This window comes from Drosophila innubila (genome assembly GCF_004354385.1).
Source record: "Drosophila innubila isolate TH190305 chromosome 3R unlocalized genomic scaffold, UK_Dinn_1.0 2_E_3R, whole genome shotgun sequence".
Lineage (NCBI taxonomy): Eukaryota > Metazoa > Arthropoda > Insecta > Diptera > Drosophilidae > Drosophila > Drosophila innubila.
In genome coordinates this window covers 16,299,330-16,322,819 of record NW_022995380.1, presented here as the reverse complement: position 1 = coordinate 16,322,819, position 23,490 = coordinate 16,299,330, and the positions used below count along the sequence as shown (strand labels likewise).

General features: G+C 37.0%; 2 protein-coding genes across 3 annotated transcripts; both read right to left on the bottom strand.

Annotated features, from left to right (window-relative positions):
* Positions 1–4: 4 nt before the first annotated feature.
* Positions 5–641, bottom strand: LOC117792281 (bifunctional transcriptional activator/DNA repair enzyme Ada). The gene has a single exon (XM_034632344.1). It carries the CDS (start codon positions 583–585, stop codon positions 25–27), a length of 561 nt encoding a protein of 186 aa, XP_034488235.1. The 5' UTR covers positions 586–641; the 3' UTR covers positions 5–24.
* Positions 642–2,267: 1,626 nt separating this feature from the next.
* On the bottom strand, positions 2,268–19,355 carry LOC117792279 (homeotic protein labial). 2 transcript variants are annotated; one of them, XM_034632342.1, is made up of 4 exons: positions 18,959–19,355; positions 17,499–18,816; positions 3,288–3,664; positions 2,268–2,720 (listed from the first exon to the last, which is right to left on the bottom strand). In XM_034632342.1, exons 2-4 carry the CDS (start codon positions 18,778–18,780, stop codon positions 2,466–2,468), a joined length of 1,914 nt encoding a protein of 637 aa, XP_034488233.1. In that variant the 5' UTR covers positions 18,781–18,816; positions 18,959–19,355; the 3' UTR covers positions 2,268–2,465. The 2 variants fall into 2 exon arrangements, with proteins under 2 accessions (XP_034488233.1, XP_034488234.1); XM_034632343.1 differs by having other exon boundaries at positions 19,095–19,355.
* Positions 19,356–23,490: the final 4,135 nt, after the last annotated feature.

Below are 23,490 nucleotides of genomic sequence, written 5' to 3'. Positions count from 1 at the left end.
ACGATTAAAGATGAATTCTTTTGTTTATGTATTTGCTTCATATTCCAACAAGTCGCTCTTAAGTTTCGCACCCCAACCGTATTTAACAGCCCCACTTTTTGAGACGATTCGATGACAGGGTATCAGAATGGACACCTCATTCTTTGCCACAGCACTGGCCACCGCTCGCACTGCCCTTGGACGGTCCACAAGCTGTGCTAGCTCTGAGTATGTGATTGTGCTGCCGACCTTTAACTTAACCAGCTCATTCCATACAGCCAATTGTAGATCTGTGCCCCTTACTGCAACATCAATGACAGCGTCATTATCACTGTATAACGTTTCCATGCATTTTTCAATGGCCACAGCATCCAACACAAGTTCCACGTTTGGCCAGCGTCGTTGTACTTCTTTCAGACTTTCAATATCGCTTTTTTGCACGAAATACAACAGGCAAATTGCGTTGCAGCTTTTGGCGCCTTTTGTAATTGTTGTTAGACCAAGTAACATTTTACCAAATTTTGAGTTTATATAGCCATATTTAATAGTTTTTGGCATCGCCTGCAATGTCGTTAAGGGAACTTGTAAATTATTTGTTAACCACATTTTCAATTTTAACTGTTGCCAACTTTTTAAACGAACTTTAGAGCATGATGAAATTACTTATTTCAGAGTAGCTGTTTCTGACTTCCAAATGCAGTTTCAGTGCTGCCAACTTGTTTTTATAGCAATGTCGCAGCAAAAAAAAACGGGCTGGTGAGCTTGGATTCATATTCATATTCATTCATAAAAAAGATCGCCTTTATTTTTATCAAACTTTGAATTAAAAATTTACATTGAATTGTTTATTTGTTGAAAAATTGTTGCTTAAAAACTAAACAAATTTAACTTGCGCGCCGGATCCGAATTGTGATACAGTGTGACCGCAGCACGATATCGAAAAATAACCTATTTTGCTTATGGAAAAATTTTAATTTAAAGTTGTCAGTCCTGTTTTTTTACTTGCTGCCATTAAAAAGCTGGCTGCTCTAAAGTATAAGAGCTGAAATTAAAAACGATAGTTAGCTCTATAATTTGCGAGCTATTTAAAATCAAAATTAATATCTTTATTTATTGTTATTATGTTATTGATGACATATCATAAAAACGATTTACTGCAAACTTCTTTAATATTTTTGTGTTTGAATATGGAAACAACCTTGAGATATTCTGTTTATTTTTAAAAATATGTATACTGTATCAGCAATTTATAATGTGGTATTAAAATCCTATCTATCACATATACAAACCGACTTTGATGAGCACAGTTGATGAATTTTTCTGGTTATTTTTCAACTTTGCCAATTAGTCAAGATATCAAAAAAACCCAGGGACAAATCCCCATGAAAATTTAAATTTTGTACACATGTGATATAAAAGCGCCACTGTGATACTGATCTTTTAGTTTTTTTATAATCCCCTAATTCATCAACAAAATATTGATAAAAATTCAATTTGTGTGGCGAGTGATAATAAAAAATTAGTTTCTCTTATTGTTTTTTTTTTTTTTTGAATTTGTTTAGATGAATGTGTATTGAACTTCTTCAAGAATAGAATGGTGACGAGCAAACAACGTACCCAAATATTTGCAGAAGGATAAAGTTTTCACATTTCAATTAAAAATCAACAATTTTTCAATTATTTTATTTATTTGCATCTGTTTTGTGTTGTACAGTTATAATTATATTACAGTTAGGACTAGATTAAATATACATACATCAAGATTGAATACCAATTTGTTCGAACACAAAACGAATAACTTTTGTTCTTGTATCGTAGAAGGCCTTGCTTATACTAAAACAATAATAATACTACATACATGTACGATTACGAGTACAAACTAGTACATTATAGTAATTTATTTGTATATAGCTCGGGCGCTATTGCTTACTAATATGAAGTTATCATAGCATTCTCATATAGATTTTGATTTAGTTTAACATATTTGTGTGTGTATCTTTAAGTTGAAAGTCGATTGCTCTGCATGATACAATTAGTTAGTAAGTAGCTAGTATATATAACCCTGAGTTTAGTTAATGCTGGTCTAGATTTCAGCTGCAGTATCATCGGTAAGTATTAGTACTATTTATTTACAGCCCCCGATTCTACACAGATGCTCTACGAGTAGCATTTGATTTGTGATTTGTACAATATACAAAAGAAATATTTAGCTTTTTAAGTATTCAGTAATTGGCTACAAGTATGACATAATATAATTATATTTGCATTACTCTATTTTTCATCAATTGGTTTTAATTTGTTAAGTTTTCGCCTTTTTTTTTCTATTTATTTATCACAACAAAATGCGCTCCACATTTGGCAATTTCACACAACAGCCATAATAATACATAACAACAAACAACAATAAGAACCACAACAAGAACATCAACAATAACAACAAAAACAATCGCAGTAGCACCAACAAAAACAACAACAATAAAAATTGTTCAACTTTGTTTAGCTGCTGTTGTTGTTGTTGCTGCTGCTGTTGTTGTTCCCAATTCAGTGTTGACCAAGTCAGGAGTCTTCAAATCCGCCTGTTGTTGTTGTTGTTGTTGCTGCTGCTGTTGTTGTTGTTGTTGTTGGGGCTGCTTTTCAGTTATCACGGGTGCGCTGTGCTGTGTTAAAATGTCCGCCGGAATGAGGCCTTCCTTGACGCGTTTCTTCTGCTTCATGCGACGGTTTTGAAACCAGATTTTTACCTGGGAAATGCAAAAGAAAGATTAGTTAAATAGTACTTTAATTATTCGCAGCGACACTAACTGAACATTAATGTATTAATTAGATTGGCAGAGCTTTTTTGCAACTCGATTTGTATAAACTTTCAGCACAAGTATATTTTTAAAGAAACAGTGAGGTTAGCTATTAAATCTTATTAAAGCTGTAATACATATGAAACAGAAAGCTTGACTAATTCGCTTTGATAAATTCTTATTTGTATAATTTTCTTATTTAAGCTTAATTGGAAAAGCATTAATTAAGGCTTTTTTTTAAAGTGCATTAAAGTTTTTAGCAACCATTCTTACTTTTAAAAAATGTTATAATTTACATATCTGAAACTTAAAAATAACTTTCATCTAGTGTCATTAAGAAATTGCTATAGATTGAACTTTTCTAAAATATTTGCCTAGCTTTTGTCTTAAGGAATACAAGCCTTTAAGCCTCATAAAAATTCGACTTGTTCGTTTACTCAATTCGCTTTAAATCTTATATTTTTTCAGTTCAGCTAGTGTCATTTGAATTAGCTGTAGCTTGAACTTTTGACCCACCTGCGTCTCGTTAAGCTGCAGCGTATTGGCGATTTCGATGCGACGGGCGCGCGTCAAGTAGCGATTGAAGTGAAACTCCTTTTCCAGCTCCGTCAGCTGCTTGTTGGTGAAGTTGGTGCGGCCCGAGTTGTTTGTGGAGGACAGGCTGCAGCTGCTGAGACCTGCGACTGAACCAGCAGCACCACCATTGCCAATGGCCAGGCCTACGCCCAGGCCGTTGGATGCACTGCCCGCAGCCGGATTGCTTGACAGCAGCAGGGGATTCTGGATGGGCAGGACGGCGGAGGTGCCGCCAACGTTGCCGGCGCGGCACATGTCGAGGTGACCATTGAGCTGGTAATCGTGCATGTTGCTTATGTTGGCAGGTAGTTTCGGTGCTGAGGGGCGAGAGAGGGAGAGACACATGTTGAGAGAGAGGTAAGGAAAAGGAAAATTAAAATGAAACGAAAAGAAAAGAAAGAAATCGTCATTGAGTTGCCTTGGCATTTGTTGTGGTTTCATTTGCTTTGGTTGGCTGAGTGATCCCCTGGCGTTGATCTCTGCCTGTCGCAGCTAATCAGTGTGAGAGACCAAGAGATCGTCTCTCTTTGAGTTCGGGCTCTAACCATAATCATCGTTGTGGGCATTCAGATGTGTGTTTTTATTTATATTTTGTTGTTGGGTTTGGTTTTGGTTTTTGTTTCTTTTGGGCCGTGCCTCTGACTTTTGCTCTTTGCGTGATTTTGCATTTTATTCATAATTTGACATGCGCCCCGTGGCTAAAGCCGACGATGATGAAAATGATCTCTACCTTTTCCATAGAAGGATTTAATGTGCCTAATAGGCTTGTTTGAAAATATTGGGATTATCCTGACAGCGGGAATTGACTTTTTCCTAGTCAAAAGCCAAACATCAACGTATTTTGGTGGGTGGTACAAGAATTATGATATATTTTGATTTTGTGGGTTTGACTTGTTTTTGTGTACTTTTTTTTTATTTTTTAAGGAACTCCCTTGTCTTTTTGAGACGTGTCAAAAACTGTTGTTCTTTCCATGAAAGAAATTAAACTCAAAACGAGTAGAAAATTCTTTTCTATTTAGCTAAAATTTGTTTTCTTTAAAAAGATACTGATCTCTAGAAATAATATTTTTTACAATTATAATTTTAATTTAAGAATACTCTTAGTATATTTTCAAAAGAGACAGACAGAATTTAAAACTTCCAAGACCCTTCAGAAATAAGTAGTAATAATAATGATAAGCCATTGGATAAGTCGTACAAACATGATGATAATATTATGCTTTTCAATGATGCTTGTCTGGGGCAATTGAGGAAAGGAAGTCTTTTGATATTGGTGGGCAATAGAGCTATTGAAAAACCTTTTCACACACTCATAAATCTAACTGAAAGTTTCATTCGCATAAATCAATAAAGTAGTAGCATTACCAAGTAATAACGACAGATTAGTTAAAAGGAGCCGAGAAATAGCTAAATGAGTCGAGTGCAATACTATTAAGTAAGTAGTCGATTTGATATACTCGTATATATACTTGAATATTTTTTGTTTACTTCTGAGGAGATTGTAAATTTTGAATGGTTTCTGCATTGTACAGTGTTTTCGGCGATAATAAATCAAACTAAGCGATATCATAAATATAATGTGCCGTCGACACGAGCACGCGAATGAATGATGAATTTATGACACCCACTGTTAAAGGAAGCCAATTGGCATACAGATGGCAGTCACTGTGACACAATTTGCACAGTAGTTGCTAACAAGACGGAGGTATTGGAAAATTACAAGTCGAACTCAAAAACTGCTATCGTAAGACACACACACACACGCGCACACACACACAGTTACAGGAGTGTCTAAGAAAACAAGCCCAAGGATTATGTTGTGAGTGGCTTGAGCTACATTTGAATTTTCCAGGCAAACAAACGCAAAACAACGCGACTGAATGTCGCATTCCGGTTATCAATGCCCCGGCATTTGGGTAAGCGTAATGGTAATGGTAATGGGTATCGGTGTGGCTTACGGATATGGGTAAGAGTGTGAGTGTGGGTATGAGTATTGGTATTGGTATTGGTTTGGTTATGGGCATGGAGCAACTGCAACTGCTTTGCTGCCGCTGCCGCTGCTGGTGTCGCTCGGCATGTCAAACATGTCGCGGCCAGTTGGCGGCACTGTCGCCTTTAGCTGGCGTCCGCGTCCGGCGCCAAACGATATCTACTTTGTAATATTAGTTTTAGAGAGCATTATCGGTGGATCGCTTCCACTTGAATGCATGCCCAGCTCGCTGACATGTCTGCTGGCGTCTCCACCCGCTCTCCAACTACTGTTGACAGTGTAGTAGAAATCTACGGGTAACTCTCTAAGTGTGTGTGTGTGTTTGTATTTTAGACTCACCCTGTGCACATGGACAAGGCCATTCGTTGTGCTTGATGTTTGCCCGGGAAAGTCGCGGTTCAGGCAACTGAGGCGGGTGTTAAGCGCCAGGGCAGCATGGCACCATGGCGCTTACTTAAATGACACTGCTGACAATCAATGTAAACAAGAACAGAAGTTGCAGCAACGCCAACAACTACACCAACAGCAACAGCAACAGCTGAGGGTTGCCATTGTGGATCGGGTTGCATGTGCAACATGGGCAACAAGCGTTTAGATGGCAACAAAGTCGTATGTAATTTGATAAGATCGCAAACTAGCGTTAATTACAGTTGCAGCTTTAAATGCATTTCCATTTGTTGACTTTTGCATAACTTGACTCAATTCTCGTGTGAAAGAAAATTGAATGAAGGTTTCAAGTGTTACATAATCACACATAATCAATGGGGATTATCTTTGAGCTTGATTTGTAAATATTTTGATTATGGATTAGCTGATGATTATCAATCAGTTGGTTCTTATTTATCTGAATATTTAGTAAAACATTTAGAGGTGGCTGATAAGAAGACAGCTATTTTTTACCAACGAAAAATCTTCAACCTAATGTATGCACTATACTTTTAAGTAATATACTATTTGAATGTAATAAAAAAAATTTATGAATGAAATTGATATTTTTATGATATCAAGAAAATCTAGAAATTTTGACATAAGATTTGATCTTAATGTATCTGTATATGTAGTAAAATTGAGTGGCTTATAATTTTGTAAAAATACAACCCTAACATGTGTTTTATTGTACCTTATAACGTAGGAACTATCGCTTAAGTTATTGATTACACTATGACAATTTTAATAATCTAAATATGACTCTGAACAAACTAAACTTAGCAATGATTGTGGTTGGACAACCTTTTATAAAACAATTACACAAAGGAAACATAAGAATCTAAAATAAAATCAAGTAAATTACACTTTTTGCATAGTCAAAATTGGTGAGTCATCATCAATTGCCGGCCATTTTGGTATGATATTATCAATGATATGATATGTAGGCGCCAGTGGCACTTTACCCAGATCCCCCCGCCAGCCGCAGCGATTCTCCAGCTGAGGCATTACAGAGCTGGCGAGCGGAGGAACGGACGAGCGGACGAGCTGACGAGCTGTCGAGGCCGATGGCGATTAAATGGGCAGACGTTCTCAGTTGCACGAGCGTCCGATGAGGGTCTGGTGTCTGGTTGGGGCTCAGTTGATAATGTTGTTTAATTCGAGTGCAAATAGAAAATTATATTGCAATTAAAAGTAAATTGTTTTAATTGTTGGTTAAATACTAAAAGACAACACTGTCATGTGGCTATCCAACTTAATATGCCAACGTCCAGTCTAATCACAATCATAAAAGCTGAGAGCCAACATTTTTGGACGATCGGTTTTTCTAGTGACGATTTGATTGATCACCTCGGCAGTTAAACGATTCAAAATAGCACTGGAACTAAGTATACATAATTTATGGCATGCCGTCGGTGGAAATCAAAACTGCTGCTCAGCTCAGCGACTAATTTGACATTACTGCAATAATATTTCGCAATATCCGTTGATAACAAAAAATTTGTCGAATCAGCAGATGGTCAGATTAATTTCCAGTGCCAGCTGACCACTGGTCAAATAAGCAAAGGGTCAGACAAATAGCCAACTAAGCCGAAACAAATAATAATGCTCTAATTGACAGTAAATGACTAACAAAATACCCTAGAAAATGAATCAAAGTTGAATACTAATTAAACAGTCAATAATATTTTGGATAACTTTTGTGATTTTGTATCGATCGTTATGAAATTTTCAGAAAACTTGGAAAATAAATTTATTTTTACGCATAGTAAAAAATAAGCCGATATCTTTAGATATAAAGGCAGATGTAATCATGTCAAATGTAACTAGATATCTATACCGTTGTCATCTTCTCTTTCAGGCTTAATAGACCCACACTTTGTCCACTTCCAAATTGTAGGATATACAAGTCGTGCCGAGTCGCAGGACTAATTGACTTATCTACCATTTAACCCCTTGGCCAGTGACAGTTTGGCTGCGGGGGTGTGTAACATATTTTTTGGGTTAGAAAATTGTTTCTCATTTGGTCATTTCAATACGTCGCTGACTTGACTAAAACTCAACTAATCCAATCCATTTATGCTGTCAGTTTTATTGGCTGCCTGTCAACTTGAACTTTCCACATGTCATGCAATGATGCAGTTTCTGGTTTTTTCGAACGTGAAATGCATAAATCCAACAACATTCATTATACCCTTCGTATAGGAATATGTAGTACGAGCATACCCAAAACTTTTCATATTAATTGAAAGTTGTTTGTCTGCATAGACGTCCCGTGGCTTTATTAGTCACGATATGCAACATTATGGACACACGTGAAAATTGGTTAACAATGAATAAAGTTTGAATTCTGAAACACAATCTTCACAGGAAATCTATCGTTCACATTTTTTTAAAAAACATATTTGAGCCTATTAAATATCTGTTTTCTGTCGCGCCGGAAGAACTTGAAGATTATATCGAAAGAAATTTTTGATTTTCTCTGTTTGTCTTTTCCGTGTGTGTTTTCCTTTTGAAAATGACACAAAAACCATAAAAACGAAATTTAAATATTTACTCAGATCTATAGATACACACTTATTTATTTTGTACAAGCGTTAATAGCAATATTTTGGCTACTGTTTCCGTAGATTACTGAAAGTGAATTCCAGTAGCCTGAGAATTGGAAAATTGTTTGGTTTTTGATAAGGTTTTATGTGAGTGTGAGTGAGTGTCTATATTTACTATCGCAATAGATAGAAAATTTGTGATATAAAGAAAGCATGTCTACTAAATTTAGACGTCATTCCAAAGGCCAAATTGCAGGTCGAAAATAATTCATGATTTCTATAGACATTCAACAAACTTGAGTTATAATATAAAGATACTGTCTGATTCGTATTTTGATGTCTGCAGTATTATGATTTTTAATTGTATCTGATCCCCTTAAAGAATATTAATTTTCTGCCAGAGTTTCCAATATTAAATAACAAATCTTGATTTTTTTAATCTATTGTAATTCAATGAATATAACATTTTTCTAAAAATAAAACGAGATAATATATATAAATATTTACTTTCAACTGAATCATGCTAAGGTATAAAATGAATTATCAATATACAATTATAATCCTTAAAAAATTATATTCTTTTTGCCAAAATTTGAAAATTGTCATTGTGACGTTTCAGTTGAGTCATAAGGCTTAGCTAGCAATAGGACTTTGAGACTGCGTCCATATAGCGAAGGTGAGCTCGTAACTCTTTCGGTTGACAGTCCAAATCCAAGGCCAAAAATAAAAAAAAACTGTTCTAGTTTCTCGTATGGAAAAGTGTTACTGCATTTGCTTCGATACAATTTAAGAAAATGCCCGTATACACAGGCTAAAAATGATTTATTATATTGAAATTATCTCATGTAAACAAGTCAAGCTGCCAGTATAGCTAATGCCACTTGTCGACAAACCTCCTCCGCCCCTCTCTCAACCCATACCAGTCCAAAGTCAGCAAAAATGTTGTTAATTTGTCTAATGAAAAATGCTTGAGCGAGGGAAAAGCAAAAAGTCGGCCTATAGTTGAGAGTTTTCCACATTGGCTAATATTGAAGGCCTTTCATCCCACACACAACAGTGTCTCATTCTCATTCTGCTTCTCTGTCTTTCTGCATTGCTCAATTTTTGCACGAAGATTGATGATGACATTAGCATCATTGTCGAAAATTTTAAAGCCCAGCAACAAAATTGCCAAAGGACATGAACAAGAATAAAGAAGACGCGTCTCGAATTTGTGTCGTCTTCGTTTTCGTTGTCGTTTTAGTCGCAAAATGTTTTCAAATTTGTTTCTGTTGACATTTTAATTTGCAAATACTTACAGACAGCCTATATACATATATGTATGTGTGTATATATAGTGTGTGTGTGTGTGTGTGTGTGTGTAAATGTTGTGAATCAATTTTCGTCGTATGCCAAAAGCTCACACGAATGGGGCATTAATTGAATTAAATCGTCAAAGACGCTGACGCTGGCTAAAGGCGCGGGCGGAGCGTTGTGTCAAGTGGATTTCAATTTGGAGCATTGAAAGTGTTGACTGTCAGCCATTGGCACGCACACACGCACATAAGTACGTAAATACATACAAGTATTTATATACATTCTTGTCAACCCACATTTGGCAATGGCAGCCATTTTTTCTTGGCTTTTATCGAACACCCTTATTTTTATCTAGAGCTAGAATTCTATGGGTTGTGGCAAAAACAGACATATGTATATATATATATACATGTATATAACAAAAGGGAAACTATGGGCATCTACTATTTATGTGTGTGCGTGTGTGTGTGTGTGTGTGCCTCTGCATTTTCGTTGGTGATCCGTCATGTTGTCAGAATGTATTATTCGAATTAAGATTTTACTTTTTTTCTGCCATTGAATTGAATTAACACAACACACACACATAAGCAGCTGTGCCTCACTTACACACACAAACACACACACACACACACACACAAACACACACACACATGCATACAGCTCTAACTGTCTGCTTACTTTAACTAGTCAATTTCTAATATAAATAGAAATCGACACACTATTTTTTTTGTGAATTTCTTCTAAAAATACATTTCTTTAAGTTTAATCTAAAATATTTTTCATTATCTGGCTAGCAACTACTTGAATTTTCATTATCCGGTACAAAGAGACGACTTCAAGTCTACGCTCGAATGTTACTGAATGAAAGCTAATGTCATAATATATTGTGGCAAGCAACTAGACATGTTAACAAGTGGATTTATAAGTGGATTTTTAATAAAAATGGATGGATTTAGCTTATTTTATTTATAAAAGAAAATTAACATTAAAAATGTATCTTAAAGATATGATATAATACTGTAATTCTATAAGAAAGTATTCATATCTTTTAATTTAAAAATTAGTGCAAGAATTTCATTAGATCGATCTTTTCAAAATGTAAATCTTTGTTGTCCAACTAAGACAATCGAGTGTCATTCAGTTAATACTTTAATACACCAAACACACTTGGGCCAACACCTGCAGATAGATCCATCAATTAGCTGCAATCCAAATGTGAATCAAGTTGAGCGTGTCGCAAACCAAGTTGAAGTTCAAGCGTACAGCCCTAATACCAGAGCCCACTAGAATGTCCACTTTAAAGCTCTCCGGCGTCAAGCGGTGTCCATTGTTGTTATCAGAGTGGAGAACTGACTAACGGGATCGGGGTACTGGGCAGTACCCCGTGCCATGACTATGACTATGAAACGGATCATGGTGACACTTCTGTAATGCGTTCGATATCGCCATTTCACAATTGATATAAATAAAATCAAGCACGAGCAGTGTAATGACTAGTAAATACCCTGCAGTTAGGTCGAATCTACTACTCTTTAAACAAACTAAAATACACTTTTCGTAATTAAATTTAACAACTAATTAAATCATTAAATTTTTAAAAATGTCTCTGCTATGATATGCTTAAGAAACTATATACATTTGTTTCATATCATATTTCAAGGGTATATTAACTGAAATAGCTAAACAATGATAAAATCCAAACAAAGAAACTTCAAATTGACAGCTTTCGTTTAACTTTTATCTGCTGAAACCTTTTGCTGCCGTTCGGCACAACACACAGTACACAGTACACCACACACCACACACCTTACACCGCACACCTTACACCGCACTCGAGTGGCCGCATGCCCAATAAATACCTATGAATGCGTTGGGAATTTCGGAGCTTGAGCATGAAATCACCTTCACATGTTTGGCTCGCCTAACGAGAGACAATCGTGGAGCTAAACAAGCTCAGAGGGGACATGTCCAGTAGGTCCAAAGGCGGGGGCGGCCTCTTTGATTTGCAGATCATTGGCTAAATGCGTGTGTGCTTTTTGGAGAGCCATAGACCAGATAAAAAGAGCGCCGCAACATTTGGAGAGTCGGTCTATTGTTCTTGTTGCACTATCTACAAGTATCGAACCAGTTCTCTCTATACTCTATTGTCTCAAAGCGCAAATAATCAAAATTGTGAGCAGCTTAAATTGTTAGTCGACTACTGTTTGTTACCTCAAATGATTCATTATACGAGTAGCTGAAAGTGTTTTGTTATTTCTTTGATTTGTCAGATTTTTTTTTCTGACATCGAAATGCCATTTGGATATTTAACAAATGTGCTACTCTTTAAAGGTATGAAACATAAAATAACAAAGCACAGTGGCAACACAATTGATGCCAAAGGATATCACATTTGGACATTATAACTGAATTGCAACTGAGGAATATATTAAAATAAGGAAATACTGATATAAGCATGGTAAACAATTAGTAAAGTCCTTCAAGTAATCTAACATTTTAGTAAAATTTTTATTGAATCGTTAACTAGTCGTTAAAGACGGGTTTTAGTAGGCATTAGGGAAAGGAGAAAATATATTAGATAACGCAGGATATTAAAAATATAAAATAGGCTTAAACTTCAAGGAAAGATTTCTAGTTCAGTTCTTGGACAGATTGAAAAACTCCTGGAAGTAAATTTTTGTAACTAGAAGACTTTTCTTAAAAGCACTGATCCGATGTAAAGCATAATATATCAACGAATTAGCTGTTTTGGTGTTCGATGAGGACTGGAAAGCTGTTTGGTATAAATGGTCAGGTCGGGACCCTTAGCTTTGCTAGGTGACTCTTCCAAGATTGAGGACTAAGTATGGATTTCAACTGGATGAAGTCTGTTATTCTGTAGCTGTTGTTGGAGTACAATTCAAAATACTAACATCTATCAATTCATTAACGACAAACCAACTGAATGGCAGATTGAGGAACATTTGTATATCTATATTAATTAGGCGTGTGGACGTGAGGTCGTTTCTTATCAGCGTCTGTCGATATTAATATGAATATGTATGTGATATACAGGGTACTTAGGCATAACTATGAGTAGCATGATTTTGTGCAATTTTGTTAAGCAGATATTGAAGCGTGTTTTTATCGGGGTATCTTTGGCAATGTTTGTGTTTGTGTTTGTGGCCAGGCACGTAACTGGATACTTATATAATTTAGTAAATTATACACTTGAAAAGTATTAAAGGCAGCCGGGCAGACGCCAGTGTCAGTTCACTTCTAGGCTTGGAGGAACCTTATGCGAATGCAAACAAAAGATAAGATATCCTCGTTTTGGCGCAATGTTTGCACGAAATGTCCAAAAGGCAAACAGTCAGTGGCCAAAATCAACTGACAACAGTTCACAGACGACTACTTCTCTTTTTTTTTTTTGGGTAATATTACATAACAAGATGAGCGCACCCTCGAGTATCCTTTAATGCTGGCAACGGGTGGGTCAGCAGCAGGGACATTGGGATACAGGGATATTCAAGGGCGAGCCGCCCTGTTGCGGATTTCTTTTGGCCTGTCACGCAGTCTGCTAATGCGCTTCTCATGTTGTTATGATCTCAAAGACTATATATGAGAACTGACATTTGAGGTGTGTAAATGTCGCTGGCCAGTCCAGCGAGAGATTCGGGATTGAATACGGATTCGGATACTGATAAATGCACTCTTAAGTGGTAATTAATGTAAGTACCGCGGCATTTATCAGTTTACAAATCGATTTAGTGATCCAATCTGACGAGGAAAAATCCCAGTTGCGGCTGCTGAAGGTGCATAGTTGACCCCTAGCCCCTTAACCCCTTTCCTCTAGAAAGAAATTTAATAACACGCTTTCAAAAATGTTAGCTCAATGCGCGCGAGCGAACAAAATTTGTCACGACACATGCCTCACATTTTTTTGGCTCTTTTCTTTTTTATGTTTTTTATTTTTTGAGGCCTGAGTTGAGGTCCGAGAACGATCCAACTAGCCATTGTGACGTACGGTGACAGACAGGCGGGCGGGTCTCAGCGTCTGTCTCTGTCAGTGGTTCGGTACGGTTCTGGCCAAGCGTTTGATCTTATCTCAAATTCCTGGTGGTCACTTTTCTATCCACAATATCATTTCGTTTAAATAGTCTGCCTTTTCCCTTCCCTTTGTTTTTGTTGTACTCAGTTTTTTATATGTATAATTTTTTTTGTTTTTTTTTTGTTTTGTTTTGAAATGCACGTAATTAATTCATTTCACTGTGGCACATTCGGTGCTGCGTCGCCGTCGCGTGTTGGTGTCAAGAAATATCAAAACATCACATCAAATAAATGTTGAATACGCCAAGCGAAAGACCCAGCCTGGCCAGGTCCGAAACGTCCCCTTGTACCCGGCTCATACCTCCAACTCCTAACACCTTTCGCTGCTATACACTGAACTTTTGGCCCAAAGTTTTTCAGTTAGTTACCACTCGAACCGACAGTTATGTTAATTTTCGTGTTAGGTTTCATTTTCGTTCACTTTTTTCAGCTCTATTCATATTTCATATTATTTCATTTGGCATAGATTGCGTGCCTGGAGTCTCTCCTGATTCCCTTGCCCCGAAGGGGAAATGCTGCGACAAAGTGGTAGATCGTTTAAAAAACAATAAAACACGAACCGAACCCAACACTAGATGAGACTCTAAACGAGGCACGACATTCAGTACGACTTGGAATACAAGTATTAATTAAATTGTTATGCCGCAAGACGGTGGACAGTTTTCAATTATGGTCGCCCATAAAAAAGGCCAATAAACGTTAACAAATATTGTGTAGAGTATGATTTAGGGCTATACGAGTAGATGATAAGTGCACTCATAAAATGGGTGACAAAACTCCCAATCAATGTGAATTGAGCAAGGGGCGGGGCATATGAATGTAAGCACTTATATCATAGTAGGGACAATAGGGGCTTAAATTGTATAAGATACATAAACTTTGACTTACATTTTACTCGGAGTATTCTTTTTGAAATATTAACAATAACTATTTTCATATGTATATCCTGAAAGTTTCATAATAACCAAAAAATAACTAATGAATTTATTTTTTGTATCTGAAAATACATTAATCATTTCAAACGCTATTTACGTACCTACAATTTAAAGTGGCTCATCAAATTTAATAAAGATGAAAACACATGCTGTGAATATATCAATAGTTAATCAGTCTTTAAAATAAGTAACCGGTGCACTCGAAACGATTTTTCTAGTTACTCATCGAGCTATTACTGATTTGTATCTCTAATTTGAGCTCTCTGTCTAGTGCCACTTTGCTGTCATTGGACAAATTCCTGGTCTATGTTGTCACTGGCAAATCCCTTGAATAATTTCAATTAATCTTTTTTCGTCCACTGCAGTAGAAGTTTTTCATTTTCAAGCAGTCACTTTTCTCTCTTCAATCTGGTCTGGTTATTGAAAAATGCTGATTAACACATTAGAGCACATTGAATAGAATGCAATGAATATGAGTATGAGTGTGAGTGTGATTGTGAGTACCCGTATGCAGGTATTTCATACACGAGCTTCTGCTGTGCGTGAATGCCAATATGTCGAATGCTACCATTTATAACCATGATTGCTGATTATGCTGTTTCCCTGGCTGAAAATGGATGACATGACAGATGGAGTGAAGCAAGGCACAGCCAGAGACCGTCGCTCGGAGATCGCAACTGAGACTGCCACAGAGCGAGACCCTATCGAGCTTTCCTCTCTGCCTCTGGGATCGCGTCTCTGTCCAGGTCTTGTGGTTGGACTCAGTGACAGTTCGGTTGCAGTGGAGCTCAAACAAGAACTCTTATTTAAATAATCATTTTTTCTGACAGCCAACTTGACTTCCAGATCGGCATCCAGCACCCTGCTCCCTGCACCCAGTGACAACAACTGCAATGTGAGTAGGCTCGCTTCATTCTTTAACCGAGCTGCATTTCTTTCATACTTATTTTATTATTATTATTTTTCGTTTTTCATTTTCTTTTCCTTTGCGCTTGCACGCTTTAATTGTTTGTTTGACTTGTGGTCGAGAGACGTTTAAGCGCCCAGTTCGGATTTGGGCTCGAACTCGAATGGACTGGGTCTCCGTCTTCGACTCCGTTTCGGCTCCACTTGCACACGTCATTGTCGTGGAGCATGAGCATGAGCTTTGGGTGCGGCGCGTGCAGAGATCTCTGGCGTCGTTTAATTGAAAACGATGCATGTAAATGACACTTTTCAGCATTAATAAGCAAATATTTGTATGATTATTGGTGTAGCCAGGGGATTACGTTATTCAAGCTGAACTGTAAGTGGTAGGAGCCCTGATGTCTCATATCTGATTCAAGCCGGGATCAAACTGATGCAGCCTGTTTGCCTCGTTGCAACAGGTAAAGTGCTGCAACTAGTTTCTGGAAGTCAAATAAGCCTGTCACATCAAATTGGACAACAGGTTCAGCGAGAAGATAATCACAAAAAATTTAATAACTAAAGATCTGATATAAATCACAAAACTTGTTGATAATAAAAGGGAATCTTTGCATCTATCTATATTCTATGTCTTAAGTCAAATATAAGAACGACAAATAATTTTAGTAAATTAAGTAGTTGAACCTTAAAAATATGAAAAGCTTCATTTGACTTACTTAAGTTGATTTTAATATACTAAAAATGTGTAAAACGCTTAAGTATTGTATCCCTTTCTCATAATTATATTATATAGCATTCAAAATACGATATTAAATATACAATTAATATTTGATAGCCTCGAGTGAGGTACCATTTATCATGAATTTCAGTTTATCATCGTTGCGTATTTTCTTAGCTGGCTAATTCCAAGATACAAAACTTCTCAACGCACTGACAAGTGACAACCTGACTGACTGCACAGCATTGACAAAATTATCTGAAATATGCAAGAAATATGCCAAAAGGCAGAGGGGAAACTGAAACGGCTGAAATTATGAGAGAGAACGCCAGGCGAAATCTTTGGCATTTGAAGAGACATTCTTATTTTTAGGTGACATGCCCTCGGTTGGACGTCTGACGCACTTGGGTTGTTCGTATATCTGGACTGTCAATCAGTTTTGAAAGTCATCGTTTCTGTATATTTCTTTTCTTTTATTTTTCTTTTCTGATTTTGATTTTGAATTTTATTTCGTTTTTACCCTTTTCGAGTTATAATCATAAGTATGTGCTAATACTATGTTGCCCAACTGGTTTAATATATTCATTTTGTTAGCAGTGATCTATTGCTGAGAGCTTTTAAATTGACTTTGCTTAATGGTCTTACGTGATCACAGAAATGGCAAAACTATTTTATAATTGGCACCAACATATCTCACATTTTAGTAAATATTGAATTTCTTTTATGAATTTGCAAAAAGGTGTTGATATGATTAATGGCCAGATTGTAACTAAAGCTTGATTAACTTAAACTAATGCATTCTATTTATTCTATGGTTTTCAAATGATCTTCGTTTTATGGTGTAATTGTGGTCTCAAGTACTATAATTTGACATGGAATATTCATTTAGATTATATTATATTTCAGTTCAAATGAATTTATGTTAATTCTGATAGTGTAGTAATAATTTTCTAAAATGAAAATAAAGTTTAATGCAAAATTATTTCTTGAAGTTTATTTAATTATATTGGTTTTAGAAATATCTTGACAGAATAAGAATATTCTTTAGATTTATTGGAATACTGGAACTTGAAATTAAAATTTTCAATATTTTTCTAAAATATTTGAAATGTTGTCTCAATTTTCACAACAACCTGATGTTAGGTCTTAATTTTAAAGGAGTACTCATAAATAAACAGATGTTAGGTCGTAACTTTAAAGGAGTATTTAATAAATATATTTGTTGAGGGATGTTTAACTCACCTTGTGGCTTGGGAACATTCCGTTTGAGCTGCATCCATTTGTAGGTTGGAATGTTGGGCGCGTGATTTGGCGATTTTGATTGTGAGCTCGATTGGTGCGTGGAGTTGTTGCCAGCGGATGCAGATGCTGTTGAGGATGAGGTGGAGCTGCCGGGCGATGTGACGCCACTGCCACGTTGATTACGGGTCATGCTGATGCAATTGCTCGAACCGTTGGGTGATAGCGCATGCTGTGGCACAACCTGGTTGCTGGTTGGCTGTTGCTGCTGCTGTTGTTGCTGTTGGTGTTGCTGTGACTGCTGCACGCTGGAAGTCAAACTGGCCAGATGACTATGACTGAGCGTGTGATGCAAATGGGCGTGTGGATAGTCCATGGCAATGCCCGCATCCAGTGGATAACCACCGGCCATATGCTGATGATGATGCCACATTTGTGGCGTTGCTTGCTGCTGTCCTGCTGACAACTGCATCATAGGATCCTGGTCCTCCAGCAGCAGGCCTGGTGGCGCTGCTGCGTATCCAGCATGCAGGACCGCTGCATATTTCTCCTCCATTTGGGTGCCATAACCAAGTGGTTGCGTCTGCGCCTGCTGTGCCACACTGGGCGAATAGAGGCAGTCCAGGTTGGTGTACATCATGCCATTCTCGGAGCTAATGATGGGCGCATGTGCATCCATTGTCTGCTGCTGTTGTTGTTGCTGCTGCTGCTGCTGCTGTGTGGCATTGGCTGCTGTTACTGGAGAATTGTTGGCGGGTGGCGGCACCGTTGCCACTGCCGCTGTGGCATAGTACGAGTGCACAGAGTCGCTCTCATAGTAGGAGTCGGCGGGCGAGTGACTTGTGGGAAGCAAGGGGGTACTTGCAGGTCCAGCGCTGGATGAGGTGGTGATGCCGTACTCCGCGGCACTGGGACTGAACAGATGCGAGTGGGGATAAAGTTGATGTTGCTGCTGTTGCTGTTGCTGCTGCGCAAGTGGATGTTGCAGCTGGTGCTGTGCTGGAGGCGGTGTAAGCTGTTGCTGCTGCTGATAGTAGTTGGGCGAGTTGCTGTCGTAGCCATTGTAGGTCAGTTGTTGTTGATGCTGCTGCAGCTGTTGCTGTTGCTGCTGATGTTGCTGCTGCTGCTGCTGTTGTTGTTGCTGTTGCTGCTGTTGTTGCTGCTGCTGCTGAAGATGGTGGGTCGAAGAGGGAAAGTAGTTGCTGCCATAGCCATCATAGGCCGTGGCAGTGGCATGTGGATGATGATGCGGATGGTTGCCGTACATGCTGCTAACGTCCATCATATTGTATGCCAAACTGCACTCAAAAAATTTAATTGCCTAAAACAAGTGGAAAATGGCCCAATGTAATTTTACTTTGTTGATATTGCCTAAAATAATGAATGAATGTAATAATACTCAAATTTGGCTAAATTACTACTTCCTAAATATATAATGACGACATTTTATTTAATTTTTATACCTTATCTTTATTTATAAATTTTATTGTTGCAACTTTTATTATTTTAGGCAATATAATTGTATTTGTTTTTTGGTATTTCAACAATTTGTTGCTTTAGGCAATATTTGTATTTGTATTTGGAACACAATTAACTAACTTTTTGCAAAACAGTCTATTGAAACAGAGGCAGAGACAGTGCTCCAGCACTATTGGATATTTTGATTAGAACCCGCGAATAATTTTTGATTTTTTATACACTTTGGCACACTGACACAAACAGTTATACGAGTAAGAAACACGCCATGACAGTTAAAGTAACATTAATTGTAAGGGAAACTGTATCAGTTTCAGTTTCAGTTCCGACGGTCTTTCTTTGAACCACGCGACGGTTTTCGGACTTCGTGCTGCATGCGCGCTAACCAAGTCGTGACTGATTGCTGGTCGGGACAGCCAACCCAGGCCAAACACACAGGCAACACACACGCACACAGGCCACGCCCAGGTGAAGCCACAGCTGTTGTCCCGCTCGCACTGCTTGTGTTGCAACTGCATGAATATGGCTGCAATAGCGCTAGCTCTGTCGCACTTCTGTGTACGTCGGAGGCAAGAGTTCTTATCAGTGGGCCCCGGTTCGGGGGTTAGTCATTACCGGTTTTGGCAGTTTGCTGTTTTCATTTAGTTTTTTGCCGGTCCCTGGGCAAATGCTGATATTAGAGTTACGCCCATGTTCATGTCTTATTTAACTGGAAACTACAAACGCACATATGTGTATAGACCCATACTATATGTGTATGTGCTTGTGTGTATTCTTTTTTTTTTTTTTGATACTTTTAACACGTTTTGTTATTTTGCGTTTTTCGCACCTACACAAAATCCCAAATGAATTGACAGTTGCAGGTACGAGTACTGCCCAAAATTCGACATCGAAGCTCTTCTCCTCCGACTCTGGACGGGATGTACCAACTGTGCAGCTGTCAATCGTCATCGTCATTTCCACATATGACAGCCCATCTATGTATGTATGGCTGCTGTGGAATTTAAATCTCCGTCGTCCGACTTCGACTTCGTCTCCGACTTCGACTTTGAGTTCGAATTCGACTCAGAGTTTGAGTCTGACTCAGTGGGATGCAATTCGTAGGCGCCCCCTACGAGTCTGTCACACTGCCCAGATAGAGATACAACATTGAGATATCTTTATGCTGCGAACCGGCATTGCACCTTTCACGCACAATGCATCATCTTTGGCTGCCTGTCTGTCTGTCTGTCTGTCTGTCTCACTGTCAGTCCTTCAGTCTGGAAAACTTTTGTGTTTATTTCTTCTTTTTGTTGGTTTTTGTACAAGTTGATTGACATTTTCACAACTTTTTGTCGTGTACTCGTAGTTGGTGGTTTTTACTGGCCGTGCCCAAACCCAATCCCAATCCCAATCCCAATTCCATTCCACTTCCCATTCCTATGCTAACAACAACAACATCGAGTTGTTGCACAGTCTCGTCCTTTTAGGTCTTTGCCCAGCGCTCCAAGGTGATTTGTTATATTTTCGGACAGCAGCAATTAATACTAACAGGATGTGTGTGTTTTTATGTTCATCTTCTCAAGGATTCCAGCTACTCGGCCAAGTGTCCATATCCCACCTACATATATACACCACATATCAGAATGAGTTTATTATGTTATCTGCATTTTGTGTTAGTTTGGGAAAAGTTGTAAGCTTTATTCATAATTTAAAGGAATTCAGATATTGACTAATTACAAAAACTTAGACACATATTTATCTCTTAGATACATATTTATCTCCTAGTTCCAAATACAGAAATATGTATATTTTTGCCTTTGCACAGCTGCTTTTCAATACAGGTATAAATAAATAGCCAATAGGCTTAATATTAATAATTTGATTAGGTTACTGAATTTATGAGCCACTAATAACATTCGAACTTAGATATGAGTAAATGTATGTCATGCAGGCATAATTTATTGATAATTTTACCTTTGAGATACTTTTGTTTATGTTGATAAAATGTATATTGATTTAATATGCAAAGCAAATGAGACAATTAAATCACTTGTTTGGCAATCACATGTGGTTAAGTAGCTGTTAAGTAATTCAAATGATTAATTGCGTTTTTAAGAAATTAATAAGCACTTTTTAAAGCTGTTAGAATTTGAAAAACCATTCACATTACAATGCTTTATCGAATCCATGTAAATTATTTAGGTAGAAAAAAGTCGGAATTACAATTTAATATAATATATTATATTTAAAAAAATTTAAAAGGCCAAAAAAACATTTAATAATAGGAATATTTAACAAATCGTTTAATAAAATTGAAATTCCGTTGTTAGATAATGGCTTACATTAAGCTTAAATTTAGCTGAATATGGCAAACTAGTAATTCAAGTACTTTCTTAGGACTATTAACTTGGACATGTTCTCATGGCTTTAAATTTTTGATCGAATTCTCTGAGTGGAATGGGTGCACTCCAGTCACAGGTAAGTCAAGACATCATTAATGTCCGTAAGTGCAATTGAGGCCGTCGGAAGTATGACAGGTGGATTTGATGGCTACTTTAGAAGGCGTCAATGGGCAGACGTCGATCGACTGGATTGTCGTCTAAACTAATTACAATTGTTACAAAAAAAAAGTGACCAAAGTTGACGCCATTAGATGGGGCGCCACCGGGTTACAAAGCGACATTCAAAGTTGTTGTAACTTCTCACCCGAAGCAGCAGCTGGCCATATGCGAACGGGGGTTGGGGACGTGACGAGTAACGGTAACAGGCGTAATTGGCGCTGCACAAATTGATGGATTGCTTGGCGCCGACTGTCACAGCTCCCAGTCCACGTCCATGTCCATGTCCAAACCATTCGGCGGTCTTTTTTGTAGTTTTTTCTTGTAACTTATTATTATTATTTTTTTTTGGTAAATCGATATTTGTGCCATTTTGTGCATGCAGCTTTTGACTTTTGTTGGTTATTTTCAATACTGTAATGATTAATTAATTGTACGCACTTATCAGACTCTACTGTTAACTGTTGCCTTTTGCCTGTTGCACTGACGGATACGCCGACTGAGACCCAGACGGAGCCTGTCGCCAAAATGTTAATTGGTCTGAAGCTGAGCTCCTTTAATTGAATACATAATTACAGGTCGACCAGACAACCTCATTGTTTTTATTAATACGATTTTAAGCTTACTTCTGGTCAGTTATTTGAGTAAACAATATATGTAATTACAACTTGAATTCATCACTTATAAATCTTTACAGCGTGTAGTCTACTTTTTATGAACAAAAGATATATGGCTTTTTGTGTCATGATTGATAGATGTAACAATATAAGTACTAGTAGTTTTAATTCTTGGTTCACTTGTTAATCTTTTGATTTATATTAATTTATGAACTAATTTTGGTAACAAACATATTAAAAAAGGCGAAGCCATTGGATAATTGATATCTTTTAGTGATGCATATATGTTTATTATTTTTATAAAAATAAATATATTTTCATTTACTAAGTGTGACAAATTCACAGTCAGCAATGGAGTATTAATTTATATCAATAAATCGGATGCAGTTAGAACAATATACGTACTAACAAACATGTAACAATTTTGTAAAATTTAATTTATTATTATTACTTATATGCAAATATAGTTTGCAGCCATAGTTTTTATCAAAAATAAATATAGTACATTTTTTTTAAACTAACTATAGATATGGCCATGACTTTCTGTCATTACAACTGTTGATATTGAATAAATATGATATAAATGTATAGATAGTTATAATTTAGTAAAACAAGTATAAATACGTAACGTTATCTTATCACAAGTCGCAAAATGGTTGTTTATCGAACTATTTTTGTCCAAGCGTTATGATATTTGGCCATTTTAGCTCTATGCAAGTGTGTTGCCTATTTTAATAATCAAATTATAATTTGTGAATGAATAGTTCATCGTTTTATCAAATTATACTTATATAAAAAGATTTAAGTAAAAGATTAACTACTTTAACATACATGTGTTCCATCACATGAGTCGATTTATTTATTTGATTGTTTACATTGACCATAAATATGCCACTGACCTTGGCTTTTTGTAATTCAAATTTATGCAAATGTACAAAATTTTTGAAACTCGTATTATAATGCCGGCGACTTTAATATGAGGTAAACTCTTGAGAGTTTCTTTCATTTTGCACGCGGATAAAGTGAGAGAGAGACAACTAGAGGTTCACCTCTTATCCGTTGCTCAAATGAAATCAGCCAATGGGAAGCGGAATGGTAAAGTACAGACACCGATTGGGTCTTTACACAACCCTTATTTGTTACAGCTACAGACTCTGTCAGACTGAAAACAGCTGCACAGAAGGTACAAAAATCATATTCCAAAATCATATTCCTGCAGTTAAAACATCAGTGTCCAAATTTGTACAGATGCTAACTGAATACAAGAAGATTGTGTTGTTACACAAATTGAAATGTCGGATATAAAAGTGCTGACAACATGGCGGCAAAGATAAAACCCGAAACGTTTAAAATATTTAACAT